This window comes from Panulirus ornatus, chromosome 5 (assembly GCF_036320965.1).
Source record: "Panulirus ornatus isolate Po-2019 chromosome 5, ASM3632096v1, whole genome shotgun sequence".
In the NCBI taxonomy this organism is placed as follows: Eukaryota; Metazoa; Arthropoda; class Malacostraca; order Decapoda; family Palinuridae; genus Panulirus; species Panulirus ornatus.
In genome coordinates this window covers 44,051,001-44,070,434 of record NC_092228.1, presented here as the reverse complement: position 1 = coordinate 44,070,434, position 19,434 = coordinate 44,051,001, and the positions used below count along the sequence as shown (strand labels likewise).

The 19,434-nt window shown below is 35.8% G+C and overlaps 1 protein-coding gene and 1 long non-coding RNA gene across 2 annotated transcripts in view; one reads left to right on the top strand and one right to left on the bottom strand.

Moving 5' to 3' along the window:
- Positions 1 to 1,321: 1,321 nt before the first annotated feature.
- The window catches only part of LOC139748747 (uncharacterized), a 114,946-nt gene continuing 96,833 nt past the window's right edge, over positions 1,322 to 19,434 (top strand). The window contains exons 1-2 of the long non-coding RNA XR_011712817.1: positions 1,322 to 1,421; positions 2,822 to 2,928. This is a non-coding gene — a long non-coding RNA (uncharacterized lncRNA). The remainder of the gene's footprint in view (positions 1,422 to 2,821; positions 2,929 to 19,434) is intronic.
- Hcs (holocarboxylase synthetase-like protein) overlaps positions 10,855 to 19,434 on the bottom strand; it is a 69,437-nt gene continuing 60,857 nt past the window's right edge. Inside the window, exons 18-19 of the mRNA XM_071662163.1 lie at positions 19,220 to 19,433; positions 10,855 to 16,346 (exon numbers count right to left, since the gene is read on the bottom strand). Coding sequence (XP_071518264.1) covers positions 16,169 to 16,346; positions 19,220 to 19,433 — 392 coding nt within the window. The 3' untranslated portion in view covers positions 10,855 to 16,168. The remainder of the gene's footprint in view (positions 16,347 to 19,219; position 19,434) is intronic.

The following is a 19,434-nucleotide window of genomic DNA, read 5'->3' as shown; positions in this document are numbered from 1 at the left end:
ACCCCAAAATAACCATGACATCTTCAGTTTACAATACCCAATAAAAATACTTTTATATATTCTTCCTTAACATCGCCGTAAAACACAAAATTGAGTTACAGAATTGCGATTTATCTTTTCAAGATTTTTTTTCCTGAATCATCATTTCAAATTCTCTCACCTGTCATGGACGCCCCTCAAGGCTTCTCTCATCTCCACAAATGGCGAAATGATGCGCGTAAAAGTTCAGTGATATGTATTTGTGTCTTTATCGACATAAACATTGATTTTAAGCTAAAGTAAGTTGAAAATGAGCTTATAATTATACGTATCTGTTGTCAGTGGATATATATATATATATATATATATATATATATATATATATATATATATATATATATATATATATATATTTTTTTTTTTTTTTTTGCTTTGTCGCCATTTCCCACGTTTGCGAGGTAGACTTAAGAACAGAGGACTGAGTCTTAGAGGGAATATCCTCTCCTGGCCCCCCTTTTTTTGGAAAAGAAAAAAATATATATATAATATAATATAATATAATATAATGTAATATAATGATCGCCGTTTCCCTCGTCAGGGAGGTAGCGCCAGGAAATAGTCGAAGATTGGTCCATCCACTCATATACATACATAAACGAACACGCACGCAAATATACATACAGATATACATATCAACATACACATATACATACATATACATACACAGACATACATACATATTCATGCTTGCCTTCATATATATTGGCCATAGAGTCATTTCTCGTGAATATAATGCATTTAGAAATGACCTTCACGCATCAGAATTAATGTATATTCAAATATCAATGTTGGAAAAGTTAATTAATCTAATCATAAAGTTAAAAGAAATTAAAATGAACTTGTTGCTTAATTACCGTATGACCCACCATTGTAGACTAATGGGGGAAAATAACTAATGTGTAAATGAATTCATTATATATTGGCAGGCGTCCATTTTCTTTTCCCCTTTGAGAACATAACTTTAGAAATTGAAATTGAATTTGGTAAAAATATTTAGATGGTCAGACTAATTTTATTGCACGAAAAGGAATTTATTTGTCAAAATATCTTTAATTTATTACTTTAATAAAGGTATGGAAAAGAAGAAAATATATGAAGAAAATGGGGTACGGTTATTTCCACTCTAGATGTGATTGTATGAACTTTTTTTTCGAGTGGTACCTTTTATACTAATTTTTCAATTCATTTTACAGCACCAATAACTGCTAATTAAATATTTTAATTATAACTGCCGTAAAAGAGTGAGATTAATTAGCATTAATGAGATAATTAATATTAATTCCTTAACAAACGCAAGACTTCAGAAGAAGGGTTTGTGGTTGTCAACATGTACCACATTACGGGCAGAGTTCTTTTGGCCAAATGGTGACTGTCACTTGTTGGTAAGTTGTCAAATTGTGAGAGATATGTTAATGCCACTTTTTTTTTTATACCGATTTGGATAATGAAGTGATACAATTTTACAATAGGAACACAGTTAAATGGTTTGCTAACTTAAATGCCTCGTGGGGAAGACTGCTGGTTCGAGTGTGTGATTTTAGCCCCTTATTTGAATCAAGTTTAGGGAAATGGTTGCTTTACATAGATCATTATGATTACAGAATTACCTCTATAGATTTAGTTTATCATGCTGATTGTTGTCTAATTAAGGCAATGGCGGTATGTTGGGTAATTCATGAATTTAAATCACTTGAAAGCTCGCCACACCTTCTTAGCAGTCAGGATTTTAATGATATTGAATAATCATGTTGGAATATATACGTCAGGCTTTAATGGAGATTCCTTGACAGCATGTCGTTGGATATCAACAAACAGCTGACACAGCTTGCTTCCCTCTCCTTAAATGCTGTTTTGGAGACTAGTCACTCCTTCCAGTTATTTGGCACCTATGGTACCCTAGCCCTTTTCCATGGTTTCATATACTTTTTCAGTTCCGCTCCTGAGCAGATTCAATCGACAAATCACCACCTCAAGCACCACTTCATCCATACTTTTTTCCATTCATTTTTATTTACCTCTTTTTTTTTTGTCTTCCTATCTTAGGTATCTCTTCATCCCTTTCCGTATCAATTTTGCGCGGAATATATTTTTCAAGTTAATAGAGTCATGATAAAAGATTAACGCATCTCTGTAATGCCATTCATGGTTGATAGAGTCATGATAAAAGATTGACGCGTCCCTGTAATGCCATTCGTAATATTAAAAACCACTTTTTATGTGTAATTTGTGATATATGTTTTTTCTTAACGAGACGGTATGGCTAGGCTGTTACATGCAGCATGTTTTGCAAAAATTCATATAGTTGCACGGATGTTGCTAGCCTCCAAGCGAGGAATCACCTTTGGTAGGGCTTTCTCATTGTCATTGGACAGGAGGACTCATCCAGGACATTTTTACTTCAAAGGAAGCAATCGGTTCTCAGCTTCTTTGCGGAGGCAGACTAGAAACTGCACGAGCACCTAGGCTATATTGTTAGTGATAATTTTATGCATATATGATTATTGTACGTAGTGGTGCATACTGAATAGATTCATTAAGTATTATCACAGAAATGCCATTATTCCTAAAACTTCATAGATTTTTTATTCATCTGAGTAAAATACTCAGAATTTTTTTATTAATACCTATGAAGTACATACTGCATCCTTTATGTTCTGTTGTTTTCTGTGATCATGTACCAAATGAATTTTTCGCATTATTGAAACAGATCACAGTGTAAAATCAAGGGTAGACGTCTTGAGGAATACATAGTTTTTTAACAAGAATTTTTCTTTCTTTTCAGACAGTATCTGGTCGAAATGAATAGTGATTTCTAAAATCTCCAAAATTCAGCTGTACTTGCCATCATTACCCAAAGTAAAAGGACTATCTTCATGAGAAATTCAACAAGTAAGTTGATCATAGTTTACGTAGTAATACTTTTGATATGTTTGATATGGGTAAATGAGCTTCTCCCAGATATATCAAGAGCAAAAAGGATCAGAATTGATTTTGATACAGTCAACTGATGGAATGGGATTACGATTTAGATTGTGGCTCTCACCAATTTCATCAAAAGTTCTTATTAGATTTTTTCAACATTGCGAAGCATGATTACTGGGATACCAAGTAATTAATAGATTTATATATTTGTTTACAATGATGATGAATTCAAAAGGTGAGATTCTTATTACTTTAAAAATTGTTATGTAAATTCAACATGTAAGCTGAGCATAGTGTACTTGATATTGATTTTTGAAATTTTTTGATATGGGTAAATGAGCTTCTCCCACTTAAGTCTAGCATAAAACAAGATCAGAATTTATTTTAATCAGTCATCTGATGGAAAGAGATTACAATTTAGATTGTGTCTGTCATTAACTTCATCGAAAGCTCTGATTAGATTTTTCAACATCACAAAGCATGATTATAAGATTGCAGATTGAGGTAGCAAGTAGTTGATAGATTTATATATTTGTTGACAATGATGATGACTTTAAAGGTAAGATTCTTATTACTTTGAATATTGTTATGCAGATTCAACAGGGAAGCTGAGCATAGTTTACTTTAATATTAATTTTGATATGTTTGATATGGGTAAATGATCTTCTGCCAATTAAGTTTAGCATAAAAAAAGATCAGAATTGATTTTAATCGGTCATCTGATGGAATGAGATTGCGATTTAGATTGTAGTTCTCACCAACTTCATTAGAAGCTCTTATTAGATTTTTTCAACATTGCAGAGCATGATTATAAGATTGCAAATTGGGACACCAAGTAGTTAATAGATTTATACATTTGTTTTCAAAGATGATGACACAAAAGGTAAGGTTCTTTTTACTTTGAATATTGTGATGTAAATTCAACAGGGAAGCTGAGCATAGTTTACTTGATGTTAATTTTGATATGCTTGATTTGGGTAAATGAACTTCTGCCAGTTAAGTCAATAGTAAAAGATCAGAATTGAATTGAAAACAGTCATCTTATGGAATAGGATCACTATTTTGGCTGTGGTTGTCACCAACTTTATTAAAATCAATTATTAGATTTTTCAATATTGCAAAACATGATTGTCATGCTGATTTTGTACCGAGTAGTTAATAGATTTATAAATTTGTTTACAAAAATGATGACACTAAAGGTAAGATTCTTTTTATTTTGAATATTGTGATGTAAATTCATCAGGGAAGCTGAACATAGTTTACTCGATATTGATTTTGATATGTTTGATATTGGTAAATGAAGTTCGACCAATTATGCCAAGAGGAAAATAGACCAGAATTGAATTTAAATCAATCATCTGATAGAAAGGGATTGTTATTTAGTTAGTGGCTGTCACCAACTTCATTAAACCAATTATTAGATTTTTCAATATTGCAAAACATGATTATCTTGTTGATTTTGTACCAAGTAGTTAATGGATTTATATGTTTGTTTTCAAAGATGTTAACTCAAAAGTTAAGATTGTTTTTACTTTGAACATTTTTACTTGCCTCTATTCATACATGTTAGTAAACATTCATTTTTTGTAATGTTATTTGTCACTTTTATAATTATGTCTTTGGTTTAGCACCTTATTATAGTGAAAACAAGTTAATTATTTGGTATCATGTTACTTGGTATTGTGTGATGAATTTTTTATTTGAATTACTTGAAACGAGAAAGTGTACCTTGTTACAATTTTTTGGTATAATAACAAAGAACATATTGTGAAGAAATGGGGTTAGAATTTTTAGGCCATACAACTGCAGCACATTTAATGAAGGATTTTGAGGTAGGAATTACTGTGCTTCTTGATATTGTGGTAGGAATTAGGGGTAAACTCCTTTGATGTATAAAGAATTATGCCAGTAGAATGGAACAAAGAATGCATGTCAGAGGAACCTTCTCAAATGGGTTGGGGTCACCAGAGGCATGCCATAGGGCTTAGGGAGTAACGTTCTTTGGACCATTGCTCTTCTTGATGTGTAATTAACTTAGAAGTTGCTGACTTCTAACTAATTACATTTCCTGAATGATGCAAATTAGAAGTCCTGAACTCGTAACTGAGTGCATTTCCCGGATGATGCCAAAGTCATGTGTTGTGTGCATGATTAACAAAATTCAACCTGAGTAAATGGAAAGTAATGAGGATGGGACATGGTGAGGGAAGACTCCAGAATAGATATTGAATAGGAGGAAATAAAGTACGGGAATTAGTGAATAGGAGGGACTAGGGAGTTAAATGTGTACCTAATCTCGTACCATAACTTCACCTCAAGCGAGTTACCAGTATTTAGGGGGCAAACTGTCTGCTGCCAAATGGTAGAACTGCTTTTAAGTTCATAGAAAAAGAAATTTTAGGAAACTGAAATATGTTTCATGTGTGTCCATCTCAGTTAAAGAAAAATGGTATAAAGAACTAGCTGAGAAGGTATAAGTAGGGTAACAAAGATGGTAAGATGGTGCTTAAATTAAGAGAGTTAAATTACAGTGAGAGACTGATGGCTATGAATCTGCCCACCATAAGATAGGGAGAAGTAAGGTTGACTTGATCTCGGCATTCTCATTTCAAAATCAGTTTGGTATGTAGAATTAACGTGAACATTTTTTTTTTTTCTTCATTGACAGTATGGTGGATGAATGGGATAAATGGAGTGATAAAGTTGTGAATGTTGGTAGTCATCACGCTGAAGAGTATTATAATGTTTGAAAGAGTTTAAGAGAAGAAACCCCATGATTATAGAACTCCTCTGCTATGATATTCATTTAGGTATTTGCATCAAACATTATACTTCTCGTATTGTCCAGATATCAGAGGGTGAACCAAAAGTAAAGTCCCAAGTTTCTCAGCATTTTCATTAAACAGTGGGATGCATTGAAACCATAAGTAGCACCTTTATTGAAATTGGAGGTTGCAGACTTCATGTGTTTCATGTAAGACCATCATGAAATATAGATAGTGGTAGCTGTACCTATTTGTACATGGAAGTATCAGGGAGTAATGTTTTCCTCCTGTGGTTACTGTGGTACCTTTGGAGTTGAAGACATAATTTCCTGAGAGGGCAGTGATTTTTACTGTATTTTCAGTATTTTTTCCCTTTTTTTTTTTTTGTCAGAGGCTTAGCCTTAATGGAAATATAAAAGGGTTAATGAAAGGAAAAATGAAGAGACAAGAAGTTTTTACATATATTGGAGGTGAAAAACCTGCTTTTTAGAAAGCGCTAAATCATAGTTATTGGGAAAGACACGAGAGGATAGAAAGTTCCAAAGCTTCAAGGTGTAAGGAGAAAACATGCCAAAACAATTACTGTACTGTATATTTTTTGTTAAGGGCTGTTCCTGATCCTCTTGCTCTTGTAAAACTTCATGTTTTCAGAAGCATAACTAACTTTATGTATCCTTTCGTAGTTATTTTTTTTCTATCTTATGGAAGAAATTATATATATTTTTCATACTTGACCACCATTTCCTGAATTAGCAAGATATTGCCAGGAACAGATGAAGAAAGGCTGCATTTATTCACAAAAATTCTATAGTTGTTATATTCAGTGCACTGATACCACTGTACCCTATCACCACCAGGCCATGGTTTCCCCCAGCTGCTTCATGTGCCTTGGTTTTCTTATATTATTTGCTTGTTTGTGTTTTTGTTCTTCGAAGAGTATTGCTTACATTTTTTGGTGTAATTTTCTTACTAGTTCCATCAATGCCTCTGCTGAAAAATGGTTTGTTTATATGATTTTCTTACTGATCCCATTCTGCTCCAGTCTTATTCCTTCTATATTTTTTGTTGTGCTATCTTTGTTATTCCAGTAATTTTTCAGATGCCATGTCCTGCTGCTTCCAGTCTCCCTCCCCCTTTGCTCCATATCCTATCATCATTCCGTATGTTTTCCTGTGGCACTTTCTCTATACCCTCTCTTGCTCTTTGTATCTAACTCGATCACTTATATTTGTCTTGTCTTTCATTTGGTGCCATTTTTTTTTGTATGCTCCATCAAATGTGTAGACACCACCAAACTGTAAGGCAAAAAGCTACAGCTGTTACCCCATTTACATTCAGAAAATTTATCGAAGTTCTTGCACACCTTGGAGTGTTATGAGCTCACAGTTATTGTTCATACATCCTTTTGCATTGAAATCTCTAAAGAAATACATTGTTTTACAAAGTTTCAAATGTTTATGTCAGCCACTTTTATTAAATGTGTATTCTAAGGAAGTGTTTACATTCATTTATGTATATTTATTATACTTGATCACCATTTCCCATATCAGCAAGGTAGTGCCAGGAAACAGAGGAAGAAAGACTTATCCACTCATATACGCATGACCATACACACGCACATACACATACATATACATATCAACATATGTATATTAATTATACTTTGTCGCTGTCTCCCGCGTTAGCGAGGTAGCGCCAGGAAACAGACGAAAGAATGGCCCAACCCACCCACATACACACATATATACATACACGTCCACACACGCACATATACATACCTATACATCTCAAAGTATACATATATATACACACACAGACATATACATATATACACGTGTACATAATTCATACTGTCTGCCCTTATCCATTCCCGTCGCCACCCCGCCACACATGAAATAACAACCCCTTCCCTCCACATGTGCGTGAGGTAGCACTAGGAAAAGACAAACAAAGGCCACATTCGTTCACACTCAGTCTCTAGCTGTCATGTATAATGCACAGAAACCACAGCTCCCATTCCACATCCAGGCCCCACAGAACTTTCCATGGTTTACCCCAGATGCTTCACATGCCCTGGGTCAATCCATTGATAGCACATCGACCACGGTATACCACATCATTCCAATTAACTCTATTCCTTGCATGCCTTTCACCCTCCTGCATGTTCAGGCCCCGATCACTCAAAATCTTTTTCACTCCTATCTTTCCACCTCCAATTTGGTCTCCCACTTCTCCTCATTCCCTCCACCTGTGACACATATATCCTCTTTGTCAATCTTTCCACACTCATTCTCTCCATGTGACCAAACCATTTCAAAACATCCTCTTCTGCTCTCTCAACCACACTTTTTATTACCACACATCTCTCTTACCCGTTCATTACTTACTCCATCAAACATATTTATCATCGTATACATGTACATATTCATCCTTGCTTGCTTTCATCCATTCCCGTGCCACTCCCCCCCACAGGAAACAGCACCACCACCCCCTGCGTAAGCGAGGTAGCATCAGGAAAACAGACAAAAAAGCCACGTTCATTCACACTTGGTCTCTAGCTGTCATGTTTAATGCACTAAAACTACATCTCCCTATCAACATATAGGCTCCACAGACCTTTCCATTGTTTACCCTAGACATTTCACATGCCTTGATCCAGTCCATTGACAGCACGTTAACCCAGGTATACTAAATCATTCCAGTTCACACTGTTCCTTGCGCACTTCTCACCTTCCTGCATGTTCAGGCCCTAATCGCTCAAAATCTTCACACCATCCCTCCACCTCCAATTTGGTCTCCTGCTTCTCCTTGTTCCCTCCACCTCTGACACATATATCCTTTTTGTCAACCTTTCCTCACTCATTTTCCTCATACGCCCAAATCATTTCAACGCCCCCGCTTCTGCTTTCTCAACCACACTCTTATTATTACCACACATCTCTCTTAGACTTTCATTACTTACCTGATCAAACCACGTCACACCACATTTTGTCTTCAGACATTTCATTTCCAACACATCCACCCTCCTCCATACAACCCAGTCTATAGCCCATGCCTCGCAGCCAATAAATATAGTTGGAACTACTATTCCTTCAGAAATGCCCATTTTCACACTCCCAGATAACGTTCTTTCTTTCCACACATTTTTCATCGCTCCCAGAACCTTTGCCCCCCCCTCCACCCTGTCGCTCACTTGCGCTTCCATGATTCCATTCGCTGCTATGTCAACTCCCATTTATCTAAAACACTTCACTTCCTCCAATTTTTCTCCATTAAGACTTACATCCCAATTAACTTGTCCCTCAACCCTGCTGAGCCTAATAGCCTTGCTCTTATTCACATTTACTCTCAACTTTCTCCTTTCACACACTTTTCCAAGCTCAGTCACCAACTTCTTCAGTTGCTCTCTCGAATCAGCCACCAGTGCTATATCATCGGTTGACAACGACTGACTCGCTTTCCAGGCCTTCTAATCCCCAACAGATTGCATACCTACCCCTCTCTCCAAAACTCTTGCATTCACCTTCCTAACCACCCCATTCGTAAACAAATTAAGCAACCATAAGAACAACACACACCCCTGCTGGTACAGACTAACCTGTACTGGGAACCAATCTCTTTCCTCTCTTCCTACTCGTATACATGCCTTAGACCCTTGATAAAAACTTCTCTGTTTCTAGCACCTTACCTCCCACACCATATACTCTTAAGGCCTTACACAAAGCATCTCTGTCCACCCTTTCATACACCTTCTCCAGATCCATAAATGCCACATACAAATCTATTTGTTTCTCTAAGTATTTCTCACATACATTCTTCAAAGCAAACACCTGATCACACATCCTCTACCACTTCTGAAGCCTTACTGCTCCTCCCCAGTCTGATGCTCTGTACATGCCTTCACCCTCTCAATCAATACCCTCCCATATAATTTTCAAGGTATACCCAACAAACTTATACCTCTGTAATTTGAACACTCACCTTTATCCCCTTTGCCTTTGTATATTGGCACTATACATGCATTCTGCCATCCTCAGGCACTTCACTATGATCCATACATACATTGAATATCCTTACCATCCAGTCAACAGCAACAGTCACCCCCTTTCTTAATAAATTCAACTGCAGTACCATCATCACTAAATTCACCTACCTTGCCTTATCATATCTGTTCTTTTATCCATTGCCTTCTACCCTTGCCACTGTTTATTCCGGTAACATCACTGTGAACATGCAGAAGCTCAAGTTTAGAGCTGAGGCTCCACACAAGCTGTGTTGCTAAAGACACTGGTGCAGTGTGTGGAAGGGAAGTTCATTGTCTGTGAGGGCAGATGGGGATTTCCTAAGGTATTGGTGTTCTGATGGTGTTGTATGAATGCAAGTTTTAGACCCTAAATGCAAAAGAACAGAAGAACATGGATGAATTGGAAATGAAATGCCTGAGAACAGTATGTGGTGTGAAGAGGCTTGACCACGTATAACAGCATAAGGCTGAGTTTTGTATGGAAGCATAGTCTGATAGAGAGAGCTGACTTGGGTGTGTTGAAATAGTTTGAACAATTGGAGATGATGTGTAAAGAAGGTTGATATAGAGGATCTGCTTAGTTGAAGTAGAGGGATTGAGAGGAAGGGGAATAATGGAAGGATGGAATGAAAGCTTTGATGTGCTAGGGCCTGAACATTTACAAGGATGAGAATTGTGCATAGAATAGAGCTAATTGGAATGCTATGCTGTCACCGAGATGAACCAGGTCATACGAAGTAGTCAGGGAAGCCCCTGAATTGGGGTGTGTTGTTTGGTTGTGTATGGTAGACTCTATTTAAGTGCATTATTCACAATAGCTAGAGTATATGTGAGCAGGTGAGGGTGTTGTTTCATCTTTTCCTAGCAATACCTTGCTAAAGCAGGAAACAGCAAGCAAGTATGGAGAAAGAGACATTGTCTTTCACAATGGAACCTAAAATACATTTTTTTTGACTTTTTGAAGTATCTGTGGTTAATTGCCCTCAATAGTAGCAAAGAAGTGGAGGTTTAATAGCGTTAGGGGCATGATGGATCTCAAAGTTGAAGAAAAGTACTTCTTAATTTTTTTTCCTTTACTTTGAAGGTTTGGTAATCATACAACAGTTATCATATACATTTATTCATGAATGGAATGTATTCACAGGTTACTTCATACAGGACATTGGAACACAAGCACAAAACCTACTTTTGAACATGGTTATATGGCATCCGCTTGAAATTTAACAAAATTATGCAAGCTTTAGCACATTAATATCTTTTATGCGGGCAACCTTGTTCATAATACAGTGAATGCTTGTGCCTTATTGCCTCTGTGCCACTTAATAATAGTCAACAGTATGTACATAATCTGCCAAGTCAGAAAATGCTATGCCACTCATGATCATACCATTTAAGCGTTATTATGATTTTTCTAATATTTACAAACTTCATCGTTTCCTCGAACTGTCAATAACCCATCACATTATTCAGTTCTCCAACATAGGGAAAGTATGTATCTTTCATACATACTATTAAGACTTTTGTAACAATACGACAGTGAGTCTCTGTAATAAATCACAAACTGAGAGATAGTAACATGAGTGGATTACCACTATTCCTGACTTTTAATCATACAAAACAGAGCTATTTTCCCTAACTGTCATGGCAGGTGACTATTTGCATCTAAAACTAAGTTTGCAAATATATTTATGAATCTTTTATAGCTGTGATAACTTTGGCAAGATCAGGGCTGGATATATAAGTTCAAGTATGACCACCTTCCTCTCATACAGCTTTTGTTAGGGTAATTGGGGAATATGTTTTTTTTTTAAATATATCCTCTGTTCAGGATGCAGTACCTGATGGAACTGCCAGGAAGTACCTGACCAATATTAAGATTTCATTTGTAAGGTGCATAGGTGCTGATATTGTTTACTGTTGAGAGTACAAATAGGGAAATATCCTGCCCTCACACTTTTTATAAGATGTTATTTTGAGCTAATACATCACTTTGCAACAAACATATCAACAGCATTTGAATACCCAAGCTCCGAATATGGTAATTGTGTGCAAGGCTTTTGTTCTGCAGCAAAAATTATTTCTTAAAATTCTCTGAAAAATCATGGCGCAAACTAGCTCGTCTGACCCACCTTGACCTTGGCAAAAATAAAACGTAACCATTTTACAACTGGTTCAATTAGACAGAGTTTAAAACTCTAATGATGCACTCTGTTTTATAATGATAAAGGTTCTTATTTTGAGATACTTAAATGTATACGAAAATATATTTATTTGTCAAACAATTCAACAATAACAGAGAATTATTACATCAAACTTTATTCAAAGTTTTCAACTCTGAATCAATCAACATTCCATTTATAATTGTTGAAAATAATTGTCCATGAGACAGATAGAGAAGGATTGTTGTGATTAATCTTGGGAGATGACTGTCAAAATTTATGTTTTACCTTTGTAGCCTCACTACACATCAAATTTAATAATCCTGCCAAAGAAAATTATTGATTTTTGTGTCACAGGATATTGAAAACTTTATCGACAAAAGACAATTACTGGGCTAGCAATAAATATCATTATGAACATTAATATTCAGCCCTGTAAAAACCGTTCTAGCAAGGTTACTAGAAACACGGGTAAATACTCCAATATATTGGCAAATATCCAGCATATTCTACCTAAGGCTACTATACAGGAACACTTAAAACAGTGGTTAAACTGCACGATTTCTGGCATAGGAATGACCTAGAAATCATCAGTGTACTTTACAATAGTTCAAGATGTCTGTCCAAATTTTGGCATTGGAATGTAGCTGCTGCAAAGGTAGTAGTATTCCATATATATTATTTTTTATGGCAACGATGGTTGTCTTTCTAAAAATGATACAACCCTAGAGCCACAAAACTCTTTTGCAGACTCGCAGTTAAAATGCCAAAGCCTGTGACAAATCTTTTCTCCCAAATCTTCTCATATTTTGAAATTATTCTAAACTTATCACTTGCCAATGAACCAGCAATGGCAAATGTAAATTTAAATTTGACATGCAAAACTTTGGTTCAGTTTCTGGACATACTAGACCCAAGTGTATATACCTTTTCAGTGGACAATTTTTTTTTATTTTTTTGAAAAATACTTCAAATATGAAAAATATTTAGCATGTTTTGGCTTTAAAATTTTTCATGCCTACTGGTTGGGGACATATGTTTCTAGTTGAACATCAGTCAGGTATAACACTGTTAAGGACAATTTTGTTTTTTACCAAACACCATCTGGCTCTAACATTGTCAGGACTCCTTTGTATGAAACTACTTTCGGTGGTTCATTAATCATCAAGTTCCCCAATTATGAATGAAACATTAGAACCCAACAATAGTGCAACTACAAATTGGCCAAGATAATGCACAAACTTACAGATAGTAGAATATGTATAATTCTAATTTCTTTAGGTTCATCTTTTCTAACTAGGGACTACACTTATCACTTAACCAATTCAAAAAAAATAGTAATACCTTTTGATATAAATGGAAGAACTTTTAGCTACATGTGTGAATGTAAATATCAACAAAAGGGATTCAATATCTTCATGGCTGCAAATGACACAACTAATGTGGGGGGGGGGAAAAAAAACCCGTTTGTATACCGTTACAAAGAAACCATTTTACCTAATATTTATGCAGTTTATATATCATTTTGCTTCAAGAGATTAAAGAATATGAACTTGAAGTTTCAGTGAAAGTTGTGACCACTGTAAATTTTCTCTCGTTTCCTAAAAGATATTGACAAGTTAATTGTTCACCTGAGCACTATACGTTTCATGTAATGGTCAAGATTGAAAGTAATTGTTTATTAGTTTTTGTGCAAATCTGACTATGAATTTTTCACCATTTTACGATGGTTAACCATGCACGAAATGAAAACTGCTTTTTGTATGTTAGTTAACCAGGCACAGATTTACAGCTACCACACTTCCTTTAAATTTAAAGTCTGGCTTTCTTAAACCTTGGGAGCAATTGTTACATTTATCCAGTGATGGGGGAATATTTAGTATGTAAGTGGAAAAGAGCAGTAATGATATTGAGCTTTTCAAAATGCAGTTTCCATGATGTGCCAAATTTTTCATGAAATTTGGTCATAAATAAAGCTCATACCAAGAGGCAAAGTTGCTCCTAATAAGATGAGGTCATCCCACTTCAAGGTTACCAATGAGCTCATTTCAGATTTTTTTTTCTTTTACCATTCTGTAACGGTTTCAAAACTGTACATATTTAACGTACTTCAAGGTACTTCCACAACACACCATGCTGAAAACTAATGGTTATAAATACAAATATCAGTAATCAAGATGCATTTGGTATGAAAGCAAGTATAATTTTACAAATAATGGGAAAACAAGAATAAAAATTGCCAGTTTTCTGCCACTTTTGTACTAGTATTAGAGTTTGAAAAAAGTCCTACTTAAATATTTTGGTAGAGAGTTTTCCATCATTCAAATTATGCTGAAAATGAATTCAAGGTTAAGTACTGTAAAGCAAGAGACATATTTTACCCCATTTATCAGTCATCATATCAGTTCTTTCCAATCCAGGAATTAGCCTGTATATAACCTACATCATAATCTTGTAGGTTAAACATCGTAAAGCACTAAAGCAATGTAGTTTATCAAAATTTATAGTATTTTCAGTATATGAATATACAGGGGGGCTAATAATGTATAGTGTTTAGACATCCAAGGTGAGCATAAACTGCATAGTGCTTGCGCTAATAAAGATGTCTTGATTTCGTGACCGAAATATATGCTATGAGCATGATCATTTTACAAAGTTAGATTTTGTGCAGCACCTCATGTGTCTTTAAAGAGAACTGATTATAAATGAGGTAAAATCTGTAGGTATGTGTAAGATAAAATTTGTATATTCTTACTTTTGAAAAGAATATGAATTAGGAATCTGCTAAATTCAGAATTAGGTAGCCAAGTTGTGTAGTTACTTTACATCTTGCATTCTGGGTAGTTGATTCATGATCCATTTTCTACTGTACAGCAGGGTGCCCCAACACTTAAGATATTATATGAAAAAGGAATTAACAACTGTGCTTTAGATTGGTACTTATGAAAACAATATCCCCACAAACAAATACAGGAAAAAAATCAAGCACAAAGATTAACTATGACAATTCAGGTTTGTGGAAAATATCAAGTCTATGATAATTTCCACATCAAATTCAAGGCACTGGAGAATATATACCTCCATCCACACTTAACCATTACTAGTATCTGGTAGATGTGACAGAACACTAAATTAGTTTCTGTGAAAATCATGTGTAGAGTAAGAATGCTCAAGTGAAAACCTGCTGCATGACCCAACAAAGAGCATGTGCAGAAGTTGAGTGAAAAAGTCCTTGATGATTACCAAGATATCTTGGGAATTCAATGAAAATGAAAGGAAAGGTTTTGAGTGAGTGAAACATGAAAAAAATATGGATATGCATCCTCATGTAGACCGAGATGCCATTTCTTTTCTCAGTAAGACGATGACTTCAAAATCTTCTCAGCTAACACCAGAATCATTTCATACTTGTAAGATAATAGTGCTAGATTATGAATATGGATCACAAGGTTAAAGTACAGCATTTACTTACCTTGATTTTGATTAGTGATGGTTATGCCATCAAAATATTTACAGGGCAGCCTACATTGGCTTAAGTTGTAATGCACAAACTAGGATAATATCCATGAATGCCAAACTTTCTCCAGCTACTTGTGGAATCCTAACATTATCTTTCAACTGATGCAATCTTTAAAACTTCACAGTTGTAGATCAGTGATTAAGATGCCATTCAATTAATAAATTCCGGGTAAAGAGATGATGGCTGCTGATATTTCTGTATTTTCTTAATTTCTTAGCCCAGCTAGCTGAGCTCAGTGACAAAAACCATCAGCAGAGTCAAGCTTAATGTAGATACATTGTTGGAGGTATCTCAAGAAACTTTGTTGACAAGATCCCTACTGGAAGTGTATTAAAAAAAAAGCCAACTCAGCATAAAGTCTTATCTAGACACATTATTATTTCATAACTGACTAACCACCTTGGAAATGGTACTTTCCATCAACAGCTAACCTTCAATATCACTCAAAAAGAAAATTTAGTCTCACAATGTATGCAGTATCTTATGTATTATGTATTTATATTTACAGTCTTTACAACATGTAAGTGATCGTAAGCATTAAAATCCACCAAAGGTAACAATATATTAACTATAAAAACATTGCACTAATGTTGAAAGGATCAGTCACTTTAAACATGCATACTTTTGCCATTTTATCTATATTTGCATGAACTCTCTTGTTACTGTATCATATTGAGTGGCACACACAGTATAACCTCTAAATTATTATACGGTCCTCACGTCAACCTACAAGAATAGTTTAATGAAGCTTTGAATAGATGAGCCCATCCATCATATTGAATGAGTTGCCATCAGGATGGAGAGTAATTGTCATACCCGATGTCAGCTGGGCTTCAAGGAACCCATAGTTATCAATTCCAATGATAACAGCTGATTCTGTCTGTCGATGTTCATTTTGAACTGTTACTGTTGCGTTTCTAGAATGAAAAAGCAGAGAGAAAATATATTTAATAAATCAGAGTTTAACAATAAGAATTAGCAATCAGAATACCACTCGTTCAGATTAATTTCAAGTATTTCATATTTGCATGACCTTGCCAAAAATCTTGTATATGTAAATAATGGAACTGATTACATGAGGATATTTTATATATTTCTACACATTTCTTGTTGGAAACTTTTGTTTTTATACCTTACTGCCTCTCCTGTCTTAGTTAGGTCTCCTCAGGAACAAACAAACATCATTCGCACACATTTAGACTAGCCGTCATATTTGTATGGAAATCAGAGCCAAGCTCAAGAGCCTATGCCAGACTTTATCTTGGCCACTTCATGTGCCCTAGTTCAACCCACTGACAGCTTGCTGCCCCTAGCATACCACAAAATGTGCCAAAATCATAGACTTCTTGTCACAGCCATGCCCTGTAAAGCTTTTATTATGTTTTTTCCTGATTACTTCATATGTTTAAGTTCATCTCATTGACAACACATCACCTCCTGAATACCCAACTGCTCCAAGTCACTTTATCACCTCATATCCTCCAGCATGTTCAGGCCACTGTAACTTAAAGCCTCTTTTACTCAATCCATCCATCGTCAGTTTTCCCCTCCTTGATCAACCCATCTTTGTCACACGCATCCTCTTCATCAGTCTCTTCTCACTCGTTCTCTCCATAAGTCTGATCCATTTCAGCACACCCTTTCCAGCGCACTCAAATATCAGGTACTATTGCACCTTTCTGTTACACTTTCACTTCAAACTAAACCTTCCTCACATCACAAATTATCCTTGAGCAATTAATTTTCAATAAATCTATCCTCTTTTGTGCTTTTGCATTTAAGGTCCTTTACTCACATCCATGCAACAATGTGACTTCTCTCTCAATGCACCCACAACTGTGCCACCCACCAAATGGTTTACTTCAGTTGCCAATGTTTCATCTGCTGTTGTGTGCACTCCCAGATATCTGAATCACTCCACATCTTCCATGGTCTCTCCACTCAGACTCACACTCAAACAGAGCTGTCTTTCTCCCTTGTTAAAGTTCGTACCAGTACTTTTATTCAGCAAAACACAACTTCCTCCTTTTATAAAGTCTCCCAAACTCAGACACCAGCTTCAACAGTTTCTCACTTAGGTCCACCACCAAAGCTACTGACTCAAATCCCAGTCCCTCTCCATCCCAAACAGAATGTAAAGCCACCTCTCTCTCTCTCCAAGACTTTTGACATTATTTCCTTTACCATCCCACTAATATGCAGATTTAACAACCATGGTAATATCATCACCCTTGATGCAGACCCACCTTCACTATAAATCACTTGCCTCCCTCCCTTCCTACTTGCACACATACTTTACTCCTCACTGTTTCTACTAGCTTAACTTTCACTTTTATTTGTAGAACCTTCCCCAAAGCATCTGTATTAACCCTATCATATGCTTTCTCTAGATCAATATATGCCACATGCAAATCCCTCTCTTTCAGTAAGCATTTCTCACAAATTTTTTGAAGAAAATACCTGGTTCACGCATCCCCAACCACTTAAAGCCAATTTGCTCCTTCTCAGTCTAATACTTTGCTCAGTTACCACCCTCCCATACAATTCTCCTTGTATATTTAAAAAGACTTTTACCTCTGTAATCTGAGCAATCACTTTTGTTCCCTGTGCCTTTATGTAGAGACACTAAACAAGCGTTCCCCTAGTACTTAGGCATCTCACCTTGAGCTAAACATTCACTGAAAATACTGACAAACAAGTTGATGACACTGTCACCCCCTTTCTTTTTGAGTTCAGTAGTGATGCCATCCACTTGCCACACTTTACCCTACATGAGGCTTTCACCACCATTTCCTTATTCATCAAACCATTTTACTATGATTCTCTAACACCACATCTTAAACACCCTGCATTTGCTCAGTCATTAGGGAAGTGATAAACAAGGAGAATTATATCACCTTACAAGAGGACCCAGACCGATCTCAAAGATAGTCTGATAAGAAGGCCTCAACACAGATATTATGCATGATGAAATAAGCTGCAGAAATCTGTCTCTAAGAGAGGTTTGGTAGTTGATATCCTCCCAAACCTACCTATCTACAAAGTTCCACATTAGAAGACTAGTATAGGAGAGAAACTGTCGGCTGACAGTTACTGAAGTTACATTCGAGTGTATGAATAAGGAAATATTCAGCAAGCAGCTCATATCCTATATTAGACCAGGTTCTTTGCTTTAGATTTAGTAGCCTTACATAAGGAAGCACAAAGAATTAATAAAGAAAGTCCAAAGGAGGGTAACAAAGATGGTATCTGAATTGAGACGGAAAGGTTAGAGGTCTTAAATATACTTATCAAAGAAGAAAGAAGAAGGAGTAACTTGATCACAACCTATTAAGTTTTTTATCCAGTTTAATGAGGTCAAAAGAGAACAGTTTTTCATAAGAGGCAAGGATATATGTTTTTATTTTTCATACATATTTGCCATTTCCTGTATTAGTGAGGTAATGTTCAGAACAGAGGACTGAGCCTTAGAGGTAATATCCTTACTTAGCCCCCTTCTCTTTTCCTTTATTTTGGAAAGTAAAAAAGAAAGGGGGGGGGGGGGAGAGGAGGATTTCCAGCTCCACCTCTGACACGTATATCCCCTTCATATATTATATACACCACATTAAATATTAATGTTATCTTGCCCAATTTTTGTATCTCAAGTATCTAAAACTTGAGATGAATGCTTAAAATATATATAAGCTTTCCGGTTGATGATCTGGTTTTCTTTCACATGAATATATACACAGTACCTTACCTCAAACTACATTGTAGTAGGTTGAAATACCATAAAGGTTATTCTTACCTGTGAAGCCAGTATTTGTAATAATGATGCTGCACTGCTCCTGGACCTTTAGTCTGGAAAACTTCAATTAGGTCTTCAAGAGCATTGAAAATTCTGGCCAAAAAGGATTCTCGATCAAGTTCACAGAGAGACGTGTTGTGCTCCTTACTGTGTTGCCGGACAGCATCATTGATGCAGTAAGTAGGGTTACTGTTAGACAGGTTGACTCCACACCC